Genomic DNA, 19,594 nt, shown 5'->3' with positions numbered 1-19,594 from the left:
AAAATTTGTTATCCATCAGTTAGTCATACAAGTGCTAACATCAGGCGATCATACATTTATATGGGTTCACAGAAATAACGGCCCTCCAAGGGAAACTATAGCTACAATGTGGCCCGCGACAAAAAATAGTGTGACACCCCTGCTGTAGCAACACGATGACTTAGTGCCCAGCAAATCACCCTTTTGGTTCTGAGGTTCTGAACCGGAGTTCCCTACCCCTATGTTAGACTTACTGAAGATTCATCATGGATGGTTGTTTGTCGATATGTGCCCTGCGATTGACTGGCAACCAGCCTAGCATGTCCCCCAAAAGCAAACTGGTATAGGTTCCAGGTCACCTGCTACACTTTCATGACAAGTTGTACAGAAAATGAAAATGAATGCCATTCTCAATGGTCAAAGTATTCAGCAGCCAGCATAGTCAGGTACCATCATAAATGGTACATTGTATTTATTAATGTCATGAATGACTGGCAGTCTGCCAGGGTTTTTTGTTTGAAAGACTGACCATTTTGCGATTGAGCGAGTGAGTCATCGGTATTCATCAAAAACCTTGCAGTGATAACCCCTGGTGAGTTTTCATTTAATCGCATTGGCAGTGAAAAGCGAATCCTTGAAGGATTTTTTGTGTCATCAACTATTTCGCAGGCTCCATTGTGGCGGCGATCCTTGCCAGCGACTCTGACTCAGGGGTGAACGGCGAGGTCACATACTCGCTGGAGGACGACGACGAGGACGAAACCTTCCTGCTGAACCTGGTCACTGGTGTTTTCAACGTGACGCGGCCGCTGGACTACGAGAATCAGCAGTACTACATCCTGACGGCCAAGGCGATGGACGGCGGGGGGCAGGCCAGCACGGTTAGGGTCTACTTCAACATCCTGGACGTGAACGACAACGCTCCAGCGTTCAACGCCACCGTGTACAGCACATCGGTTTTGGAGAGCCTGCCGCCTGGATCCAGCATTGTTGCTGTCAGTGCCAGGGATGCAGATGATGGTATGTACATGCAAGGCAACGAACAGACATCCAGTACAGCACAACACACCTACAACTTATTGACACATGAAATCATTTTCACGTCATTGGGTACATTTGCCCTTCTACTTTATGGCACTGGATGCAAATTGATACGTAATGTCGCATACTTACAGGTGTTTCATATTTGACAACCATGGGCAACATTTTGAAATAGCAAATTGCATTAATTAAATAATGAAATACAATGCAAATAATAAAAAAATATATATATCAAATAAAAGTCACTGATAGTGTAGTGACACATTCTCTGCACTTTGGTACAGGGAGTGTGAGTTCAATTCCTGCTCAGTGACGGTGTGAATTTGCACCATCTGCCTTTTGCCTGAAGGCAGCTGGGATATGTTCCAGGTAAACCATGACCCTCATGAAACGCTATAGAAAATGGATGGGTGGGAAAAAAAATACAAATATTCAAAGCAATCAATGTGTTTGGTATTCGATTTCCCAAGTTGTTGTTGGTGTACCATTGGGAATGTCTGGTTAGTATTTTGGGCCAAATGGCTTTCCGTGCCTTCCTCAATTTCTTTATCTGGCCTGTTGAAAATTGACCCGCTTCTGGAGGGATGTACAGGTTCCAGGAATTTCACTGTTTGCGGTATTTTTAAAAATTTGCTTGAATGCCTGCTCGGTGCCCAAACAAACACCGCAGCACATCCAGCCACTCTTTGGTAATGGCAGATGTGGAATTCTCAACGAATACTCCAAAGGGAAATATGACTGCAATGATAAATACGAATATGTCCAAATCAGATCAACAACTCAGCTTTCTCCTGCTGAACTAATACACTGCTATCCTCCCTCTACAGTCATTTTCTGGCTGTATACAACCTCATATTTCATCTCATCCATGCATCATGTATCATGGCAGTCTAACCTCACGTCACGCTTCAAATAACTTTTAAAATACAACACGCTTCACCATGTGATTAAGAGTGAGATCAGGTATTGGCTTTTGCCAAGCCCGCTGTAATTACCGCTACATGCGGGCCCGTAAAGCGCTGGCTGTGACCTACATTCCCAGGGAAATACGGCGTCCAGTCCTCGCCGCAATCTCATAAACGTATAGCTGCCCGTTCCCACTGTCCAAATAAAACAGCGCCATTGTTAGCACTTCCTAAGCCCTGCCCTTTGACCCATCCCCTTTGTCTGTGGATAGCACAGCCTGAACTCAGATGGCAGTGGCACTCATGGCTTTGATAAGGGATTACTTGTGTACTGTAAATACGATCTCCCTGGGTTGTGGGAACGTGCAGATGCTTTCCACATGACGACCTTGTTGAGTTGATTTACCGATGTTCAATTTAAGATCATTTCAACCCCTCGGGTTCCACTAATGCATTTGGGTTGAATCTGATGTCAAGTTTAGAGCAGGGGTTCTGAAACTGTTTGGGTCATTTGACCCTCGTAATCCAAACTGCAATTGTATGCAACTGCCACGTGTAGCCCTAAATACCTTAATGAAAAAACACTGCCCATTACCATTTCTGTTACCATAATATGTATATATATATATATATATACATATATATATATATATATATATATATATGAATAATGTATTTTTTTCTTTTACAGAAAAAAAAATGTAAAAATAAAGAAAGTCATCATTCTTGCAAGTTATACTTTGTTTTGATGAAAAGTTATAATCTCATGAGAGCAAAGTCACATTATTTCAAGATAAAGGTGAACATTTTGATATTAAATAAAAGGTTAACGGGGACAAAGTCGCATCTTCATATGTGAATATCAAAAGTACAACTCGTCTTTACTACACCATTCATTCTGGGAAACAGACTTTATCCTCTAAAAATAGGACTATATTAAAAAAACAAAAACAAATAAAAGAGGCAATTTGTAAAGTAGGACTATTCATGCAGGGATCTCAGATTTATTTGACAATACATCACATTAATGTCATAGTATTGGCCCAGAAGTGCAGTCGAGATGAGTAATTGATTGTTTCAAATGGTGCACTGGGCCTAATGTCTAGGTAACCAATTTTTGGGGGAAAAAAAAGCGCTTTGACATGTTTGTCTTTCGATAGCTGCCTGGCATGTGCCCGAGATTGCATCTTCCACTTTGCAAATACAAGAACGGGGAGTTCCAGCTGTTGTGCGTCCACAATTTGTGGAAATGGATGCCAGATAATGCATTTAAGCACATTTAGCATATCTGACAATGTCATCTAGAACAATGGATGCCGGGGAAAATGTCCGACCTTCCACAAGCCTGCAAAATGTATTTGTTATCCAGCTCATTTGTAATCCAGGGTCTTATTAGAGCACGACTTCCAATTTTATTTTTGTTTATGGCAAGTGTGAATGTTATTGTTTTTCTTTTTTAGCTGCAAATTCACTCAAACATGAGGTAAAATTAAAATAGAATATGAAACAAGAGGTAAACCCAATCTGACCCAATCTACTTGCTCCTGCATTCATTTCCTCCAAATGAACTCCAGCGACCGGGTTTAGTTAATTCTTCAAATTTAGCCCTGGGAGCTAAGTACAAACTCGATTAACATAGCCGTAGCAGTAAGGACTTCTGACCAGATGTTTCATGTCCGTGTCGGGTATTCGTTGGTAGCGTATCTTTTACATTGGACCATTAGGTACTATTCTGTAGCTAGTGTGTGGTTACAGTTCAACAGGTGGTTTTACAGTCAGAACTTATATTTTTGCGGCGTAGTATTACTTAGCTTGGCTCATTAAGAAACAGCGGAATGACAAAAGGTTGACCTGAGATGAGTAGGAGGACTTTGGAAAAAAGTGAAACTTTTTGTTTGCAAACAGGAAAAAACAGCATGTACAAAACAAACATATGCCTCACGTCTGGACACAGAAAACAATCAGTGGTTTCCTGGTTTCGGCTATTTTTTCAGGACGCAGTTATCCACTTCCCATTCCAACCCTTGCAAGCTTTTTTTGTCATGTATGCTCTTTGTGTGAGATTTGGAACTTTCCATGTCAACACAATTGACGAAAAAAAAGATCCAAAACTGTTTGCATTTGCATTACTTGATGGTTTTTGAGTTTGAGCTTTTTCTGTTTTCACATCCATCCTTCGACATACGCATTTTTTTCACAATTTAAAATGCTTCAACCGGTCTTCCTAATAACCGTTCTGTGTCGTGCTTTGAATCAGCATACCCCAAGGGTTGAATATTAGAACACTTTTTCACCTTACTCTTATGATTTCTGAATTCAGCTTGTTATGAGAGGTAGTCCTGTCTGTGGCCGCTCCAAATTGAGGCTATCACTCAGTATAGCTTGTTTGTTTGTTTGTTTGTTTGTAGCTTTAGTTACATTCATGAATAAGGTGGTTTAAAGCAGCGTCCCCAACATTTTTTGCCCCATGGACCGGTTTAATGTCAGACAATATTTTCAGGGACCGGCCTTTAAGGTGTGGCTGATAAATACAACAAAATAATATATGACTTGCATGAAAAGTGTGGTATTTTCTAATCATAATAATAAACACGAATCATGAAACGAGGAACATCCTACCTGGCCGCAACGCTCCCTGGTCGTTATTGTAACATTTAAACATGCCTTCAAAATAAGATACAAATACAACGTGCATGAAAAGTACAACTCACCATCACCACATATTATGCAGAGTGGACTTGTTGCGTGGGAATCTCCCGTTGAGATAAATCCATATTTTAAGTAGGACTCCTGATACTGTCTACTAAATGTAGCCTTCTTTTTCTTGAAAGTCGTAGGCCCCTTTTCTGTCTCCGGGCTGGGCCTTTTCCCCTTTCCAAAGAAACTTTCCAAGGACGTTTGTTTTCTACTCATTTTGCTAGCTCCCGGGTTTCATTTTAGCGGTAACTTATCACGTGACCGAGAAGCGCACCTTTGACCTGCGTCAAGAGTGACAGTGACAGAGAATCCGGTCATTTTTCAAAATAAAACATTCCGAAATGAATCAAACACAACTTATGTAAGTTATTTATTCTTTATGTGCGGCCCAGTACCAAATGACCAACGGCCCGTTACCGGTCCACGGCCTAGGGTTTGGGGACCTCTGGTCTAAAGGACTGTGAATAGGCTCGCTACTACATCCAGTCAAGAGCCTGGAGAAAAAAAATCAAACTCCCATGAGGAATGTAAAAAAATAATTTCCATTTTCACTTGTGAAGGCGGCACGTTGTCAGCAATATTAAACATGAATAATGACAAAGCGTGTCAGCGTAGTCGTGGCCCGCACTTGAAAAAAGCTGTCGATCTTGGCCCAGGCGAGGAGCCAAGTCATGGCTGGCAAATCCTGGCATGGGGGCAGTTTTATATCAACTAGTAAATCATACTAATAGGAGAGAAATCTAAACTCAGAAGGGCTCACTCACGATTGATGTGGTTGTCCAATTTCACACTTAATGCGGGGGCAGGCACTCGAGAGACTGAGAGTACTAAAGCATCTGGACAGCATCTTCATAGTAACCCACCAAGACTAGTGGATAAAGTGTGCATACTTGAATATCGGACAGCAATGATACTTGACCCTTACCATACGTTGCAATCAATATTTTGTCACATCTAATCTGCCGTGATCTGTCTTGCAGGTCCCAATGCACACCTTCTCTACAAAATTGCATCAGGCGATCCACAGGGCCACTTTGTTATAACCAAAGAGGGGGTTCTACAAACCAAGAAGGCCTTGGACAGGGAGACGCAGTCCTTCTACAACCTGGTGATCACGGTCAACGACCTGGCTCCGCCGTCGATGACCCGCTTCACCAGCACAGCCCAAGTGTCCGTCATCCTCTTGGATGTCAACGACTGCCCACCCACGTTCATCTCCCAAAAGATGACGTACATCCAGGAGAACACGCCGGTGGACACATCAGTGTTCACTGCCCGGGCTACGGATGCCGACAGCGGGCCCAACAGCTACGTCCAGTATTCTCTCAAGGGACCCTTCGGTAACAAGTTCAGCATCGGCACTATCGATGGGGACATTAGGTTGATTGGAGAACTGGACCGAGAGGAGCTCGCCAACTACACTCTAACAGTGGTGGCAACTGATAAAGGCGAGCCGCCGCTGTCCTCCACCATGGATGTGACCATGTTGGTTCTGGACGTCAATGACAACACACCAAGCTTCTCCCAAAATATCTACGACATTGAGATCGAGGAGAACACCTTGAGCGGGACAGACATCATCCAGGTGTTTGCCACCGACGCAGACGAAGGCACAAATGGGCAAATCCGCTTCTCTGTCTCAGGGGGAAATACCAACGGAGACTTCAGAATGGATTCGGTCACAGGGATGGTGTCGGTGGCCAAGCAGCTGGACCGGGAAGTCCAGTCTTCTTACTCGCTGGCAGTCCAAGCATCTGACCGTGGAAGCAGTCCAAGGGTAGACCGCGCGACGGTGAACATCGTGTTGCTGGATGTCAATGACTGCTCGCCTGTGTTTGAGCTCTCTCCTTACACAGTCAACGTTCAGGAAAACCTTCAGGAGCTACCGAGAAACATCCTGCAGGTGACTACATTTACTTTTCTTTTATTGAGTGATTGACTTATTTAAGATGTTACAACATCAATAACCTTCACAGACTGAGCGTCTGAGTGAGAAGATGACTGTATTTTTGAATGGCAGTCCTGAGACCTTAAATGAGATAATGCTGTAAAGTCATTTCTTGTAGCTAACTCAATAAGTGCAGGTATGCCAGTGGTATCGCTGCCACTGGCGTGGTGGATGTTTCTTTTCACCGCATGTCATGAGAAAAACATGAATGAAGCGATGAGTTAATGATGGAAGACTACAATTTGTCCCGCGCAATTTAGACTCTGCGGGATTACATCGAAATATGTGACTTGGCTTAAATGCGCCACAGAAGTCATTACGCTCATGACCACCACAGTAATTTAAATGAGCCGTAAATAAAAATGGAGGAGAACGACTAATTTCCAGAGATGGCCCTCTCTGGAGTCAGCTGAGAATCAGCAAGTATGGGTTTTTTTTTTCCCTTTTTTTTTTTTTTTTTGCTGACTCCCAGAGTAAATCCGATTGGGCAAATTGAAGAAGTAATGAACTTCCTGCCCTCAATAATTACCTTCATGGTACAGCTGCGATTAGATTGACCCTCTGGTGGAACATTGTTAATCTCAAGTAGTCAACATCACACATTTCTGCTCACAGCTAACTCTATCGTATCAATGTGATACAGATCACAATCGCATCATAACCGAATAATGTTTGGTGGTGTAGAAAAAGGATGAATGGAATATTGAACAAATTATCTGCTCTTATGTCACAGAGCTCGCTTCCAAAACAAATCACTTTGAGGCATGTACATGCAGAAGTTACGTCCTTCTCCGTTTGTTTCAGGTTGTCGCCAGGGACGACGACCAAGGCGCCAACGGTCAGCTCAGCTACATGCTGAGTGGAGGCAATGACGAAGGCGCCTTCAGCTTGTCGTCCAGTGGTCAACTGAGTCTGACTCAGACTCTGGACCGCGAGGCTCAAGGGGAATACATCCTGCTGATCACAGCCACAGACTCGGGTGAGGCGGAATTCCCAGTTTCTTAGCTATGCGGGCTGGCATAAAGAGTAATTTTCATTTGTTTTTGCAAGAGCTTATTTCATTTCCAGAATAGATTACTCATTTCTGCAATTGTACCACTATTTCTTTTTTTTTCAAACGGGCGATTGGGTTTATCTGGTGAGCTCTGCCCTTAAATGGTCAGTGTTGGAGTTTGGTAACATACTTGCAGATCACCCAGGAAAGAATCCAATAAACTTGCGTGCAGTCAACAAATATTTTGATTTCACGGTGCGTGCAGCGCTCGTTTTGTGTGGCCCGATAAGTTAAACATTGGAGAGTTTTTAGCTTGCAAACCAGCGGGTGTTTTTTACGATCTGGTCCCGAGAAATCCATTGAGCGGCTTTGACTGAATCGTATCTCGGGTTTATTTGGATATGGCGGTAGGGCTTGTTTTAGTCAGATAAAAGCTTAACTTGTTATTGCTCGGAGGTCAGTTAATGTGCAGTTAAATGAGAACATGCGTTGCCTTGTAGCAGCCAAATCACATGGTGTCTCGGCTAAGTATATGTTTCGGCCCCCCTTCCCAAAGCCACTCTGGCATAGTTGTCATGATCTATGGGTGGTTCTGTATCATTCCTGGACATGTGCTGTATTTGGGACTGTGCAGAGGCCTCGGTGAAAATTGTTTCAAAGATTTGCATTGAATGGTCCCTGGAGAGTTGAATGAAGGACTGGGAGGGGAGTCTTCAGTCTTTGGCTTAAGATCAAAGTCTTCGGATGGCTGTTGATGGACAGGTCCCGGGGTCTAAATTTGAACGACCTGACTACGACACCATAAATTTCAAAGAACAAAAGATGGAATTGTATTTTTACTCCTCGAACTGGCTGTTTCTAATCATGTCTTTCTGTTTGTGAAACCCGCTTTATCGCAGTCATTCTCTCCATTTGATGCTTCACATTGGTGACAGCCCATAAATAGAAGATGTCAGTCGAGGAGGGAATTGGAAAAAAAAAAACTGTTCCAGGTTCTAACTGTCTCCCTCATAAATCTCTTATAAATCATACAAGCAATGTTTCAAATTAACATGTTAATATTATTAGTAGCCATACAAGTGTAACAACTGTCAACTGTTAATATTAGGATGGAAAAACAAAACGGTTCTGTTATTTTTTAAAAAGAAATATTGCACATTTGTTTTCAGATTTTGAAGTGTTTCCTTGGTATAATAAAAGTTCTCTGGCCTTCTGAGGTCAGAATACACAACCTCAAAAGAACTTTGCACGACTGTTGATGAACGTATTGCCCCCCCCCCCCAGGAGTCACTAAAATCAGCATTTGTCATTTTCACTCAATTTCAGCCATTAAAGTCAACTGTCAATTAGTGTAGCGCAACCTTGAATGCACCTCATATAGACTACACAAATATTTCCCGCTTCAATGTCAACACCATCACCAAATTTGAATATGTAAATTATGAGTCTCTGAATACCAACACTTTTGGCTTTGACCGGACAGTGCATGAAAATGCATGAAAATGGCGGATCTTCCCCTGCTTAGCTGCCAAGGCATGGGTGGAGGAACTCTGAAAGCAGCAGTATTATGTAAACCCAAAGTCCGGCCTGGGCGCCAAATAAGATAAGATAAGATAAGAAAACCTTTATTAGTCTCGCAATGGAGAAATTCCCAATTCACAGCAGCAAAGTTATGAATGGAAGAAGTAGAACAACATGTAGCCCATGTTCAAATTTCTACTGGTCTGCAGCCTCTGGTATAAAATTTATAATGTGTGGCTTGTCAGTATTGTTGACCACAGTAGAAAATACACATGTAAAAATAATATATCTCATATTTCACCAGAAGATGGCACAGACCAGTGGCCATGCACTCGAGTGCTTTTGGTAATATGCAACAAGTGCGTGCTCTGCCTCGCCGAACACACCGCTCTCAAAGTTGTGTTAGTTGTCAGAGTGAACCCCTCGCTGCATGACTTTTGTGTGGCCCTTTCCGTGCGCTTTCTAAAATGGAGACTGTAGCGAAGAAAAATAAAGTTGGGACAGGGAGGGCCGTTGCTTCCAGGACAGGTCGAAATTGGCATATAACGTTTTCAAGGCGTTCAATATCAAGAGTTAGGACCAGATAAAACAGGCAAACTAGGACAAGGTGACCGGTAACGAACCTCGTGAAAAATTAAAGCAACTCGGAAGCTGAATGGTCAGCTCCCCCCAAACACATTTTCACCTCACCAAATCTGGCCTTCTTTGCAAAAAGTTTGGACACCCATGGGAAAAAATGCCACAGAAAAAGAAAAACACAATCTAATCCATTGATGAATTTAAGTCTCTTGGTCAAATTTTGAACTACATGTCGTCGAGGGGCACTTCGTTCTGTCACCATCAACCAATTGATTGTGCACGTGTCACTTTTTCTTTGCCTTTTTTATTATATTCAGAAATTCCTTTGTCTCAACAAGGCAGCAGTGGCTGTAGCCCGGTGCAATGCCATTTATACATTTTTCTATCCATAATTAATATTGTTTCGACGCATATCTATTGATTTTTCTCAGGTTACACGGACTTAGGTGGATGTCTGTGCCCCGATGGTTTCTTCATGTTATATTTAGGGGCTAGCTCGCTTGAAAATTGTGTTTAGAAGTTTGTGCCACATGGAAAGAGCTGCCCTACGAGTGAACATACTAATTTAGCGCCGGACGGCTTTTTTGCACTGTTCACATGGAGTCCATATTTAGAGCCCTTGACGGCGCTTCCAAAATATTTTGACAAGACATTTTCAGTACAATGTTGGTGCGAGGCAGCGAGAGCGACAGAGAGAGAGAAAGGATTTGGGTCAGAATATCAAAATATCAAAAAACCCATAATCAAGAGCCCAGTCTAAATTATCCAGCAGTGTTTTTCTCACATTTTTGAGGCCTGGGCCCCAAGACGACAGAGTCAAATGCCTTGCCAGGCACGATTTGGCGCAACAGGCTGAAAAGGTGGATACTGCAGACGTGTCTCTGCATCCCGTGTCTCGGGCGGCTAGTTCCTGACCACATTTAACATTTCAAAAGCCGCCTTTATCTTGTCCCGTGGTGCCAGATCTCAAAGACATGCGGCGGAAAGACAAATGAGCCTGTTGGACAAGATAGCACTGAGACTACAACTGGATGGAAGTTTCAGGCCAGAGTTGCGCTATCTTGTCTCCTGCAGTACGTTTCTGCCTTTTTCCGTATCGCCTCAAGTCATTACAGAAATATTGTGCCTTCGGAGGTTGGTTGTGAGCTGCATTTGCAGGAAAAGCCAGCCATCACTTGTCTGTCACGGTGTTCCGCACGTGTGTGAAATCGAACACCTGACAACTGAATTGTCTGATTGTGGGATGCAGTGGTGCTCTGTGGAATCGTACAGAGTTGTGGTGTGACAATTTGGCATGTCATCACTGAGCAAGTGAAATGTGGCCTTCAATCAGGCTCTGTCAAAAAGAGTCCCATAAACAGGGGTTCTTAATGCTTTTGCCTTCGCGGGCTGTTTTCAAGTGATACAGTTTATTTGATGGAGCCGCTCAGCAACGACTCACGGACCCCTAGAGATCACAGGACCTCAGTTTGAGAGCGACCGGACTGTAGAGAGATCGCAAGCGGAACATTTCACCGCCTTTGTTTATGGGAAAAGCTGTTTACAACATTCCTGAGTGAATGAGTACATTTTATTGCCAAGATTCGGCATCATCTGCAGACAAATGCAAAAATACCGGAAAATTAATGATATACCTGAATCCCACTGCTAACGAAATCAACATTACATGACAGTACACGTTAACTACAGAGACCAAGCAGAAGCCAGAAAAAAGGTATGGAAAGGACTTCAATGATGTTGTTCATGCGCTCCTCAAGAGAGTTTTTTTCAGAGTCTGTGTGTGGCGGTGAGAATGTCCTCAGGGCACACTGACATGCCCTGACCGCATTCGGGCACATTTATTAAAGAGAAGCTCGAATAAATCTTTAAACCCATGCCCATTATGGTGGATCTGGTCACATAGAAAGCCCATGTTTTTATATTCTCAGTGTTTGTATACGTGCATCGCATAAGTGGTGGCCGAAATGTTTGAGCATCTCTCTGGGGTGAAGAAAGATATGTTCAACAGAAACAGAGTGCAAATTTGAAGAGCTTTCCTTGATTTCTGTTGTTCAGTCAATTTTCTTCCAAGAAACAAGTCAGTGTTTTATGCCCGTGATAAATTACACAAGCAAACACAACCGCAAACTCATCACTAGCAAATCAAAAGTGCTTGGCATAAATTGTGTCATCGTCCATTATTAGGCTAAATAAATAGGCTTCAGTATTGGTCAATCATTTCCCAATTGGAAACCACTAATTACAGATTTCACAATTCACTCAAACCCACCCAAACAACCAATTAATAGGCTTCAGAGTAGTCATGGAAGCGTGTTCTTATTTATTCAATTGTAGCATCATTTTTGTTCTGTCACAAACAATTACCTTCTCTTGCTGACAGTTATGCTAGCAAGAAGCTAACTAGTGCTTATGGGCACGTTTTCACTCCTTGGTATGTGGTGTTTTTATGGAAATAGTTTTGGGGAGTGTACAAAATAAAAGTTTTAAAAGGTGGTGGTGTGCGTGCATCGGCCTCAGATAGGTGCACCTTTTACGATTTTTCTTCTCTCCCAGCCAGGAAGTCCGCTTCCTGCTGTGCTAATTTTATCACAGCTCGTATTTACTCTTATCCACGAACGATTTTTGATAGCTATCCAAAAGTTACAAGACACGTTTATTTGTGTGGTAATGGCCATTTTGAGCAGCTTAGCACAGGTGTTTGTGATCATGTGGTGCCACTGTACATTCAACTAAAAAGAGACTGACTACATGGTCACTATTTATACTTTCTAGATTGTCTACAACACTGTGACTAATGTCACCTTTGTCACAAGAACACAAAAGTAAAATCACTCCATTAAACTTTACCACAAGCCTTAAAACCTTTGGATCTTGATACTCTCTCCTTGCTTGTGTCCAAACCATTAAACCTTCATAGCATATGGAGAACAAGTTAAGGCAAAGCCAATCACTCAATAATTAAATAACAGGTCTAATATTTAGATGTAATTTGATTGATCTTGCTCAGAACTTGGCAAATTCATCACTGAGCTTGTGAGAAAGCAAGCATTTACTCCGTTTGTGGTGTTTGGCACTAGGGACATCTCTCAGCCCGAACCCAACTGCAGCCATTCACCGGGGGTTGCTGTGGACAGAGTCACATTAAAAGAAGCTTTGTCGCAAGGCAACAGGTTCTCAGAGGCGCAAAAATGTCAATGTTGCCTCGTCTGCGGCCAATGTTCTCCTCTTATGTCATTTTATTTACCGCCGGCCCTTAAGAGCACAATCCAGCCGCAGTCCATAAAGCGTAATTAACCGTTTAGCCTTAAGCTTCAACCCACAGATGGGCCATCTCATAAAATTTACACATGCCTCCATCTCTCTTCAGAGTCAGCCTCTTGTCTCTTCCATGAATCCGGTTGTTTGAACATCTCGGCCTTCCTGTGTGCATCTCAGCTTAACTTTTTTTCACCGGAAACATCAGTCGCTCGCATATTGAAGGGACAGATTATCTCTTGTGCCAGCAGAGACACCCAAACCTCCGTTTTAGTGCAGCTTAGACTGGCCAACTCAGGGCAACTCACAGCCTTTCCCAGGAGGTGGGAGCCTCTGTTTCTTCCAGATCAACACCATACCACCACCACCACCACCAGCCCCAACAACCCGTCAGCACGCTCAGTCATAGCAGCTGCAGCATCAGAAAACAGATCGCTTAATCACCATTAACATATGTATTTGTACCCCCTCCTGTTCACAAAGTATGGTCATGGCACCTTCTTGGTGGTTAATGTGATTTGTCCACTGGAAATGTACACTAATAAGGTGCTTAGACTCTGGCATATGTTTACACGAGACAATGCTTTTTGAGCTGAGGGGCTTACACGGTGGGATGGGGGTTGTGTGTGTGCGTGGAGTGGGGGGCTGTCTGTGGGTCTTAAGCATGGAAGAGGAGGCAACAGATGGTCACATGGCCTTATTTTGTCTCATTGCGCTGAAAGCTTGTTATTTTAGACACAACGTGCTTGGATATGGTTCAGCAATTAACGGACCGCAAGAATTTAGACAAACAAGCAGAATTGGTTCTGGATTATTTTGAAATATCAAGCAGGGATCGGACTTTGGACGCCCTTGCCTCTGAAGATAAATAATATATATATGTGTAAATCCATCCGTGTTCTCATCAACAAAAGTTTTGGAAATTGATTGCAAATACATCTGAATGAAATGCAAGGAAATTATATATTTGAACCACGTTGCCCAAGTTCCACAGAGACAGTTTTCTCGCTCTTTGAGATCATCAACTTCATCCTTTGTCGCATCTCATACGCGTGAGGACCCAGTAAACCTGTCTGTGTCGGCCATCTCGATTATGATACTCGGACTGGACTTTTGTTTTTCCTTCAATCTTAATCATCAGTGCGAGACAGGCCTTACGAATGAAAGGTGAACACGTGTTCAATAACTAAGAAGATGATTCCATTGTTTTGTTTTTTTTCAACATGTTTGCAGATATTGAACCGAGTGACCGAACGTTTTTGCAAAGATGTTTGAATGCTGTTGCCAGGCTCTGCCTTTTCCTTTTCCTTTCTAGCGCCTTATCCTATTCAGAACTCTGTCACTTGATGTAAAACTGATCACGCAAACGTGTCGATGCCGTTTCTCAGTCAGCCATGCCAAGGAGTTTAATCAAAGGCAAAAAGACTTTTTTTTTGCTGGATGAAGACATTTCACATTTGATCCAAGCCATCAGACATGAAGACTTTTTTTTTTTTTTTTTCGATAAGAGGTCATCATGTCTTCAAAAACTAGTAAGTCTTATTGCCTTTGATGGCTTTGATGACCAAGATCATTGGCTCTCAACCTTGGGACCTCTTGTCAGACATTCACAACCCGTTTTTGTAGAAATCAAAAACAAATATAAGATAAGATAAGAAAACCTTCATTTGTCTCACAATGGAGAAATTCCCAATTTACAGCAGCAAAATTATGAAAGGGAGAAGTAGAAGAGCAAAGAGTATAGAAACACATATAAATTATAAAATATAAGTATGAGCACATTAAAAATTAGTGAGTGGGGGGTGAGTCCAGGTTTTCAGGTCTGATTGCATAATTTTTTATTGTTTAGTAATAATTTTTAAAAAATGTATTGTTCAAAAAAATGGCTTTCAAAAAGTAGCCGAGTAGTACTGTAAAATCACAATAACAGATAGATAAAGTATTTGTGCAGAAAAAAAACATGAGTATAAAATGGAAATGGAAATCAGTGAGTTTTATGTCAGTACCCTCATAAACCAAGGACCCCTTACATTGTTTTCCTACTTGTCGATAATATATCTGTGACCCACCCTTGAGTCCTGACCCGCCTCATCCACCCAGATCCTTGTTTCCGTGAGTTGTTTTACTTAACTAAATTTAGAATGATGTCAGGTATCAAACCAAGAAACCAAATCACCAATCAACCTGCGTTTCCTTGTGAGCACATTTTTCAGTCAAATTTTACTCTGTCTTCATATGTTCTATTCACTGAGTTACTGCAGACACCTACGCATGGAAATGAGTTGCTCTTTCATGCTTAACATCAGAACTGATTAAACGTTTTGGATATTGCCCAAGTAAAAATGCAGTTGTCTTCCATTCAAACTTGGGTTGTTTGATGGACAAAAGAATGTCAAGTCATGGCGCTTTGCTTTCCAAGATGACTTCAAGACTAAGCCCCTGAAATAAGATTATCCTTATGGACTAACACAGGTGAGGTATTGTGTTGATTGCCTTCTCACTTGTCCGATGGGCAAGCTCCAAATTCGTGGAAGGATGACGGAAATGCAAACATTTGAATTTGTCATGCATCTCTGATCTTACCGTTACAGTATATAATCCTTTGATGTGTTATCTGGCTTTGTTTTCTCCAGGGATTCAATTCAGACGTCATTTGATAGGCTGCTGATGATGTCACTAGTTAGTGAGGGTCCAAGGAATGACGGGAGGATGGAAGGGATGGTTGGATCAAAATAAGAAAGGCAGATTTTGCAACATGAGCAAACGTTGGATCCCTGTTTCCAAATATGAATCCAAACTCCTGTTTGTTGTTAGCTCGCAACCGCAATTTTTCATTTTCAAACAACCAGCGACAGTGTCATTTCAAGACCACACTAGTCCGAGCTGTTTCAACCCAAACTATGCTCTTTCCCTCAACCTCTATCCGCTCGTCTTGTGCCTAAACTGAAGTGCTAAAGATGTCAATCATTGCGTCCTATCAAAGAGATACTTAAGTGGTGACAAAAATGGACAAAATGACCAAGTTTGTGCTCAGAATCCAGTTAACGTGCTTGGGAATGTGATATCACTTGGCGACAGGCTTGAATTAGCACACCGAGGCCACATTAAAGTGGCGATTGAGCACAACTACCGCACAAAGAAAAAGAACAAAGGGCTTGGGGGGTGGTGGGAATTGCCGACGGAAAAATAGTTTTGCAACCACAGAGGCAGCTGGCATTCCTGCTGTGAAATTTCCAACAGCTCTCTTTCCGAGACAAAAAAAAAAACAACATGATGTCATTTGCTCGATGTTGGACTCGGGCCGCCGAGCTGGCACCTCCCTCGACTGCAATCTTAACGATCAATGACCCTGACAGTCTCCGGCAGATTCCAAGCGAAGACTGGATGTGACGCTGGCTCATTCCACTCCTGTTCAGTCATTCCGTTGTGGAATATGAGGAGGTGATTGTGGTTTCCGAATGCATCCCAGGATTGTTTCACTTACTATTATTACAGGGATGGCGCAAACCAAGTATGGCTCGCGGGCCACGTCCAGCCATTCTCCGTTCTTTATTACGGCCCAAACAATATTGACTTAGAAACTGTCCCGTATAGTTTTTGTCTTACTTTTTAGCCTTTTCTCACTAAATTAGCTTCATAAAATGTACAGTCAAACCTCGGTTTTCGAACGTCTCTGTTATCGACCAAATCGGATTTTGACCAGAAAATTTGTTATTTTTACACCTCGGATTACGACCGAAACACGGTTTTCGACCAACCTTAGCAAACCCGAATACGCCACTCGAATCCTCTCGGCTTCCCCTCACAAAAGGAAGTGACGCTTCCTCATGTAACGTTCATTGTGAGCAGATGTGTTTGTTGTGATTTACGCAAATCTGACTGTTTTTTTGTTATTTCTGCATAGTGTATTAGCCCCTAATCATGGGCGAATAAAATAGTTTCGGATTTCGAACAAATCGCTTTTCGAACAGCCTTCTGGAACGGATTATGGTCGAAAACCGAGGTATGACTGTATTTATTCACTCATATTTAGCATGAGCTGCCGGTTTTCAAAGCAGACATCCCCCGAGTGCCAGCCGTTTTAGAGCATTTTGGTTGATCTTTCAGGCCCCACAAAATTGTGCGGTCTGGACCAGTTACAAACACTAAAACTACCAGAGAGTAGAAAGCTAGCTTTTATTCCAATTCTTTAGTAATTAGCAGTACAAGATGGGTTGTTTTTTCGCCAGTTTCGGACCATCAAGTGGGAAACAAAGCTTTTTGTGAGTAACATCTCAAGCAGAATAGTGGCTTTCACACTAGTTTTTGCCTTTGTGACATCTCAAACGATGAAACAAGACAAACATGACTGAGACAGTGCTTTTGCTGGCAAAATAATAAAATATGGCATCAACAATGCCCTCCTTTGTAATCAACGTGACAAGCCAAGGTTTATCCCTTTATCTTCATCTTCAATTCAAAAGCTGTGCTGATCAATATATTCGTCAGTGGCGAATATAAATCTCTATGGCACTAAATGAGTTAATTCTTTGATCTCAACACATTTTTATTTAAATAGTCTAAAAATCTATTCATCATGTTTTTATTTTAATAAACAATTGGCTAATTAATTATAATGAAGCAAAGTCGAAATACTTCATTTTCTTGAGCATTTCTCCTCATTAGGGTTGTAGGTGAGCCGGAGCCACCCACAGCTGAGTTTGGGTGAGAGCTGGGGTCTCCCCCCGGGACAGGTCAGCAGCCAATCACAAGCCACATATTGAGATCACAACCAGTCCCACTTAGGTGTAACCCTCACGAGGGGAAGCACGTTAGAAAACGGGTGGGCGCATTGTTCATTCATATTTTTATTTTTATGATTTAGAATTCATATAATTATAATGAATTCTTTCATTAAAACACAAATGTTAAATGTACATGCAAAACCTCACCAATATTTGTATTGAAATGCATTTAAATAAATCATCCAATTGTTGAATGAGATAAATGAATACATATGTTTTAGTGAACTGCTTTAATTCAGAAAAAAAAGGCTGAATTAATGCAATCGATTTTGCAAAACCCTTGACCATGCTATTGATTGGTGGGCCATATTAAAGAGCGTGTTACGTTAAGTGATGGCTCAAAATTGTCCATAGTAGTGAATGTGAGTCGGAATGATTTTCTTTGTGTGCCCTGTGATTAGCCAACGACCAGTTCGAGGTGTTCCTGTCTCTCGCCCAAAGTCAGCTGGGCTCCAGCTCGCTTGCAAACCTCTGAGGAAAAGCAACAGAGAAAATGGATAATTGAGCATATGTTACTTTTTTTATCATCTACAAATGATCTGTTCCATCTGTTTTGAAAACACAAATGTGACCCTCAAGCATAATATTTTGCCCACACATGTATTACAACACGCTTGATGGGGGGGGAGTAATTGAAAAATCGGAAACGGGTTATACACTGCGGCTGCGGTGTTGATGTTGATTTCCCAACCATGTTTAGAGCGTCTCACCTTCAGCTTAACAATCACAATGTCCATTAACACGCATTCGCATACGTGCCAAGGTATCCAGTTTCTAGCCGGCTAATTCTGTCGGCCCACGCTATGTAACAGGATAGATGTGAACTATTCGTACGTTGGCCAGCAGGCCCGGCGGAGACAGCTGCCAGGGGGTTATGTGATATCAGAGGGCTCCGAGGGGCTAAGACCGCACGTCTCGAGGCTTTGGACGAGCGGCGAGAAGCGCTACGGCCGAGAGAGATGTGAGAAACGCTTCCCGTCTGATCCCCGCGCCTGTCGACAACGTCGGGGTCGGCACGGGGTCAGGGCCGCTCGGAGGGAGTCTTTAAGTGCACTTTTAGGCGGGGGCGAGTGTGTGCTGCGCTTACGTAGGATTAGCCTCAGCGACGTCCCCATGCTTGCGGTGGACGAGGCATTTGCGGGTCAAAGGTGGCGCAAGTGCTTGGCGGAGAAGGCCGACTGTGTTCTCCCCAGGCGGTAAACAGGTTGTGACATCACATCCTCCGCCCGGGGGAGTCAAAAGCATCGAGTGTGGACGCAAACACGCACAGCTTGTGTGTGTTTCCGACCTAAATAGGGAAACAATACTATCAAAGGTATTTTGAGACCTGCGGATTTGATATCCATTTATCCAAACGTTTTCTACACTGGCTGATCCAATTCTCGGTCATGAGGAGATTTCGTTTGAGCAGTGGTGGGAAGTAACAAAATACAAATACTTTGTTACTGTACTTAAGTAAATAGTGAGACCATTATCCTCACAAACGTTTTTTCAACGCGTGCTCTTAAAAATGTCATCCGACTGTTTTCATGCTCCGACCGGGACATACAGCGAAGCGCCCGCACTCTCCGTCCGCCTGTCAGATTGCACACAGAAGGGGAGAACGCGTGTCAGGTCAAATCTATCCTGTATGAATTAAATAAATAGATACATAGCAAAGTCTGGATGTTTCCTTTGCCACGTTGACGGCAATCTAGCGTAACTAGAACATTTTTTTTTCTAGAAAGGACAGCTTTCCATTCAATTTGCCCCCAGTCACTGAGGCTCAAGTGACACACCTCCCGTTTTGGCAACGGAGACTGCGCACGTGTCTATTGACAGTGGGACCGGTGGAATCATAAATATTGTTAGGTACGATCATTGAAAAACACAATATATACATGGCTGGGTG

The 19,594-nt window shown here is 42.7% G+C and overlaps 1 protein-coding gene across 1 annotated transcript in view; it reads left to right on the top strand.

Moving 5' to 3' along the window:
• The window catches only part of fat4 (FAT atypical cadherin 4), a 120,404-nt gene that overhangs the window by 65,504 nt on the left and 35,306 nt on the right, over window positions 1-19,594 (top strand). The window contains exons 4-6 of the mRNA XM_019892205.1: window positions 649-999; window positions 5,603-6,525; window positions 7,375-7,549. Of these exons, the coding sequence (XP_019747764.1) occupies window positions 649-999; window positions 5,603-6,525; window positions 7,375-7,549 (1,449 nt within the window). The remainder of the gene's footprint in view (window positions 1-648; window positions 1,000-5,602; window positions 6,526-7,374; window positions 7,550-19,594) is intronic.

Source organism: Hippocampus comes, unplaced genomic scaffold (genome assembly GCF_001891065.2).
Source record: "Hippocampus comes isolate QL1 unplaced genomic scaffold, H_comes_QL1_v1.1 scaffold129, whole genome shotgun sequence".
In the NCBI taxonomy this organism is placed as follows: Eukaryota; Metazoa; Chordata; class Actinopteri; order Syngnathiformes; family Syngnathidae; genus Hippocampus; species Hippocampus comes.
This window is presented reverse-complemented; position numbering and strand designations above follow the sequence as displayed.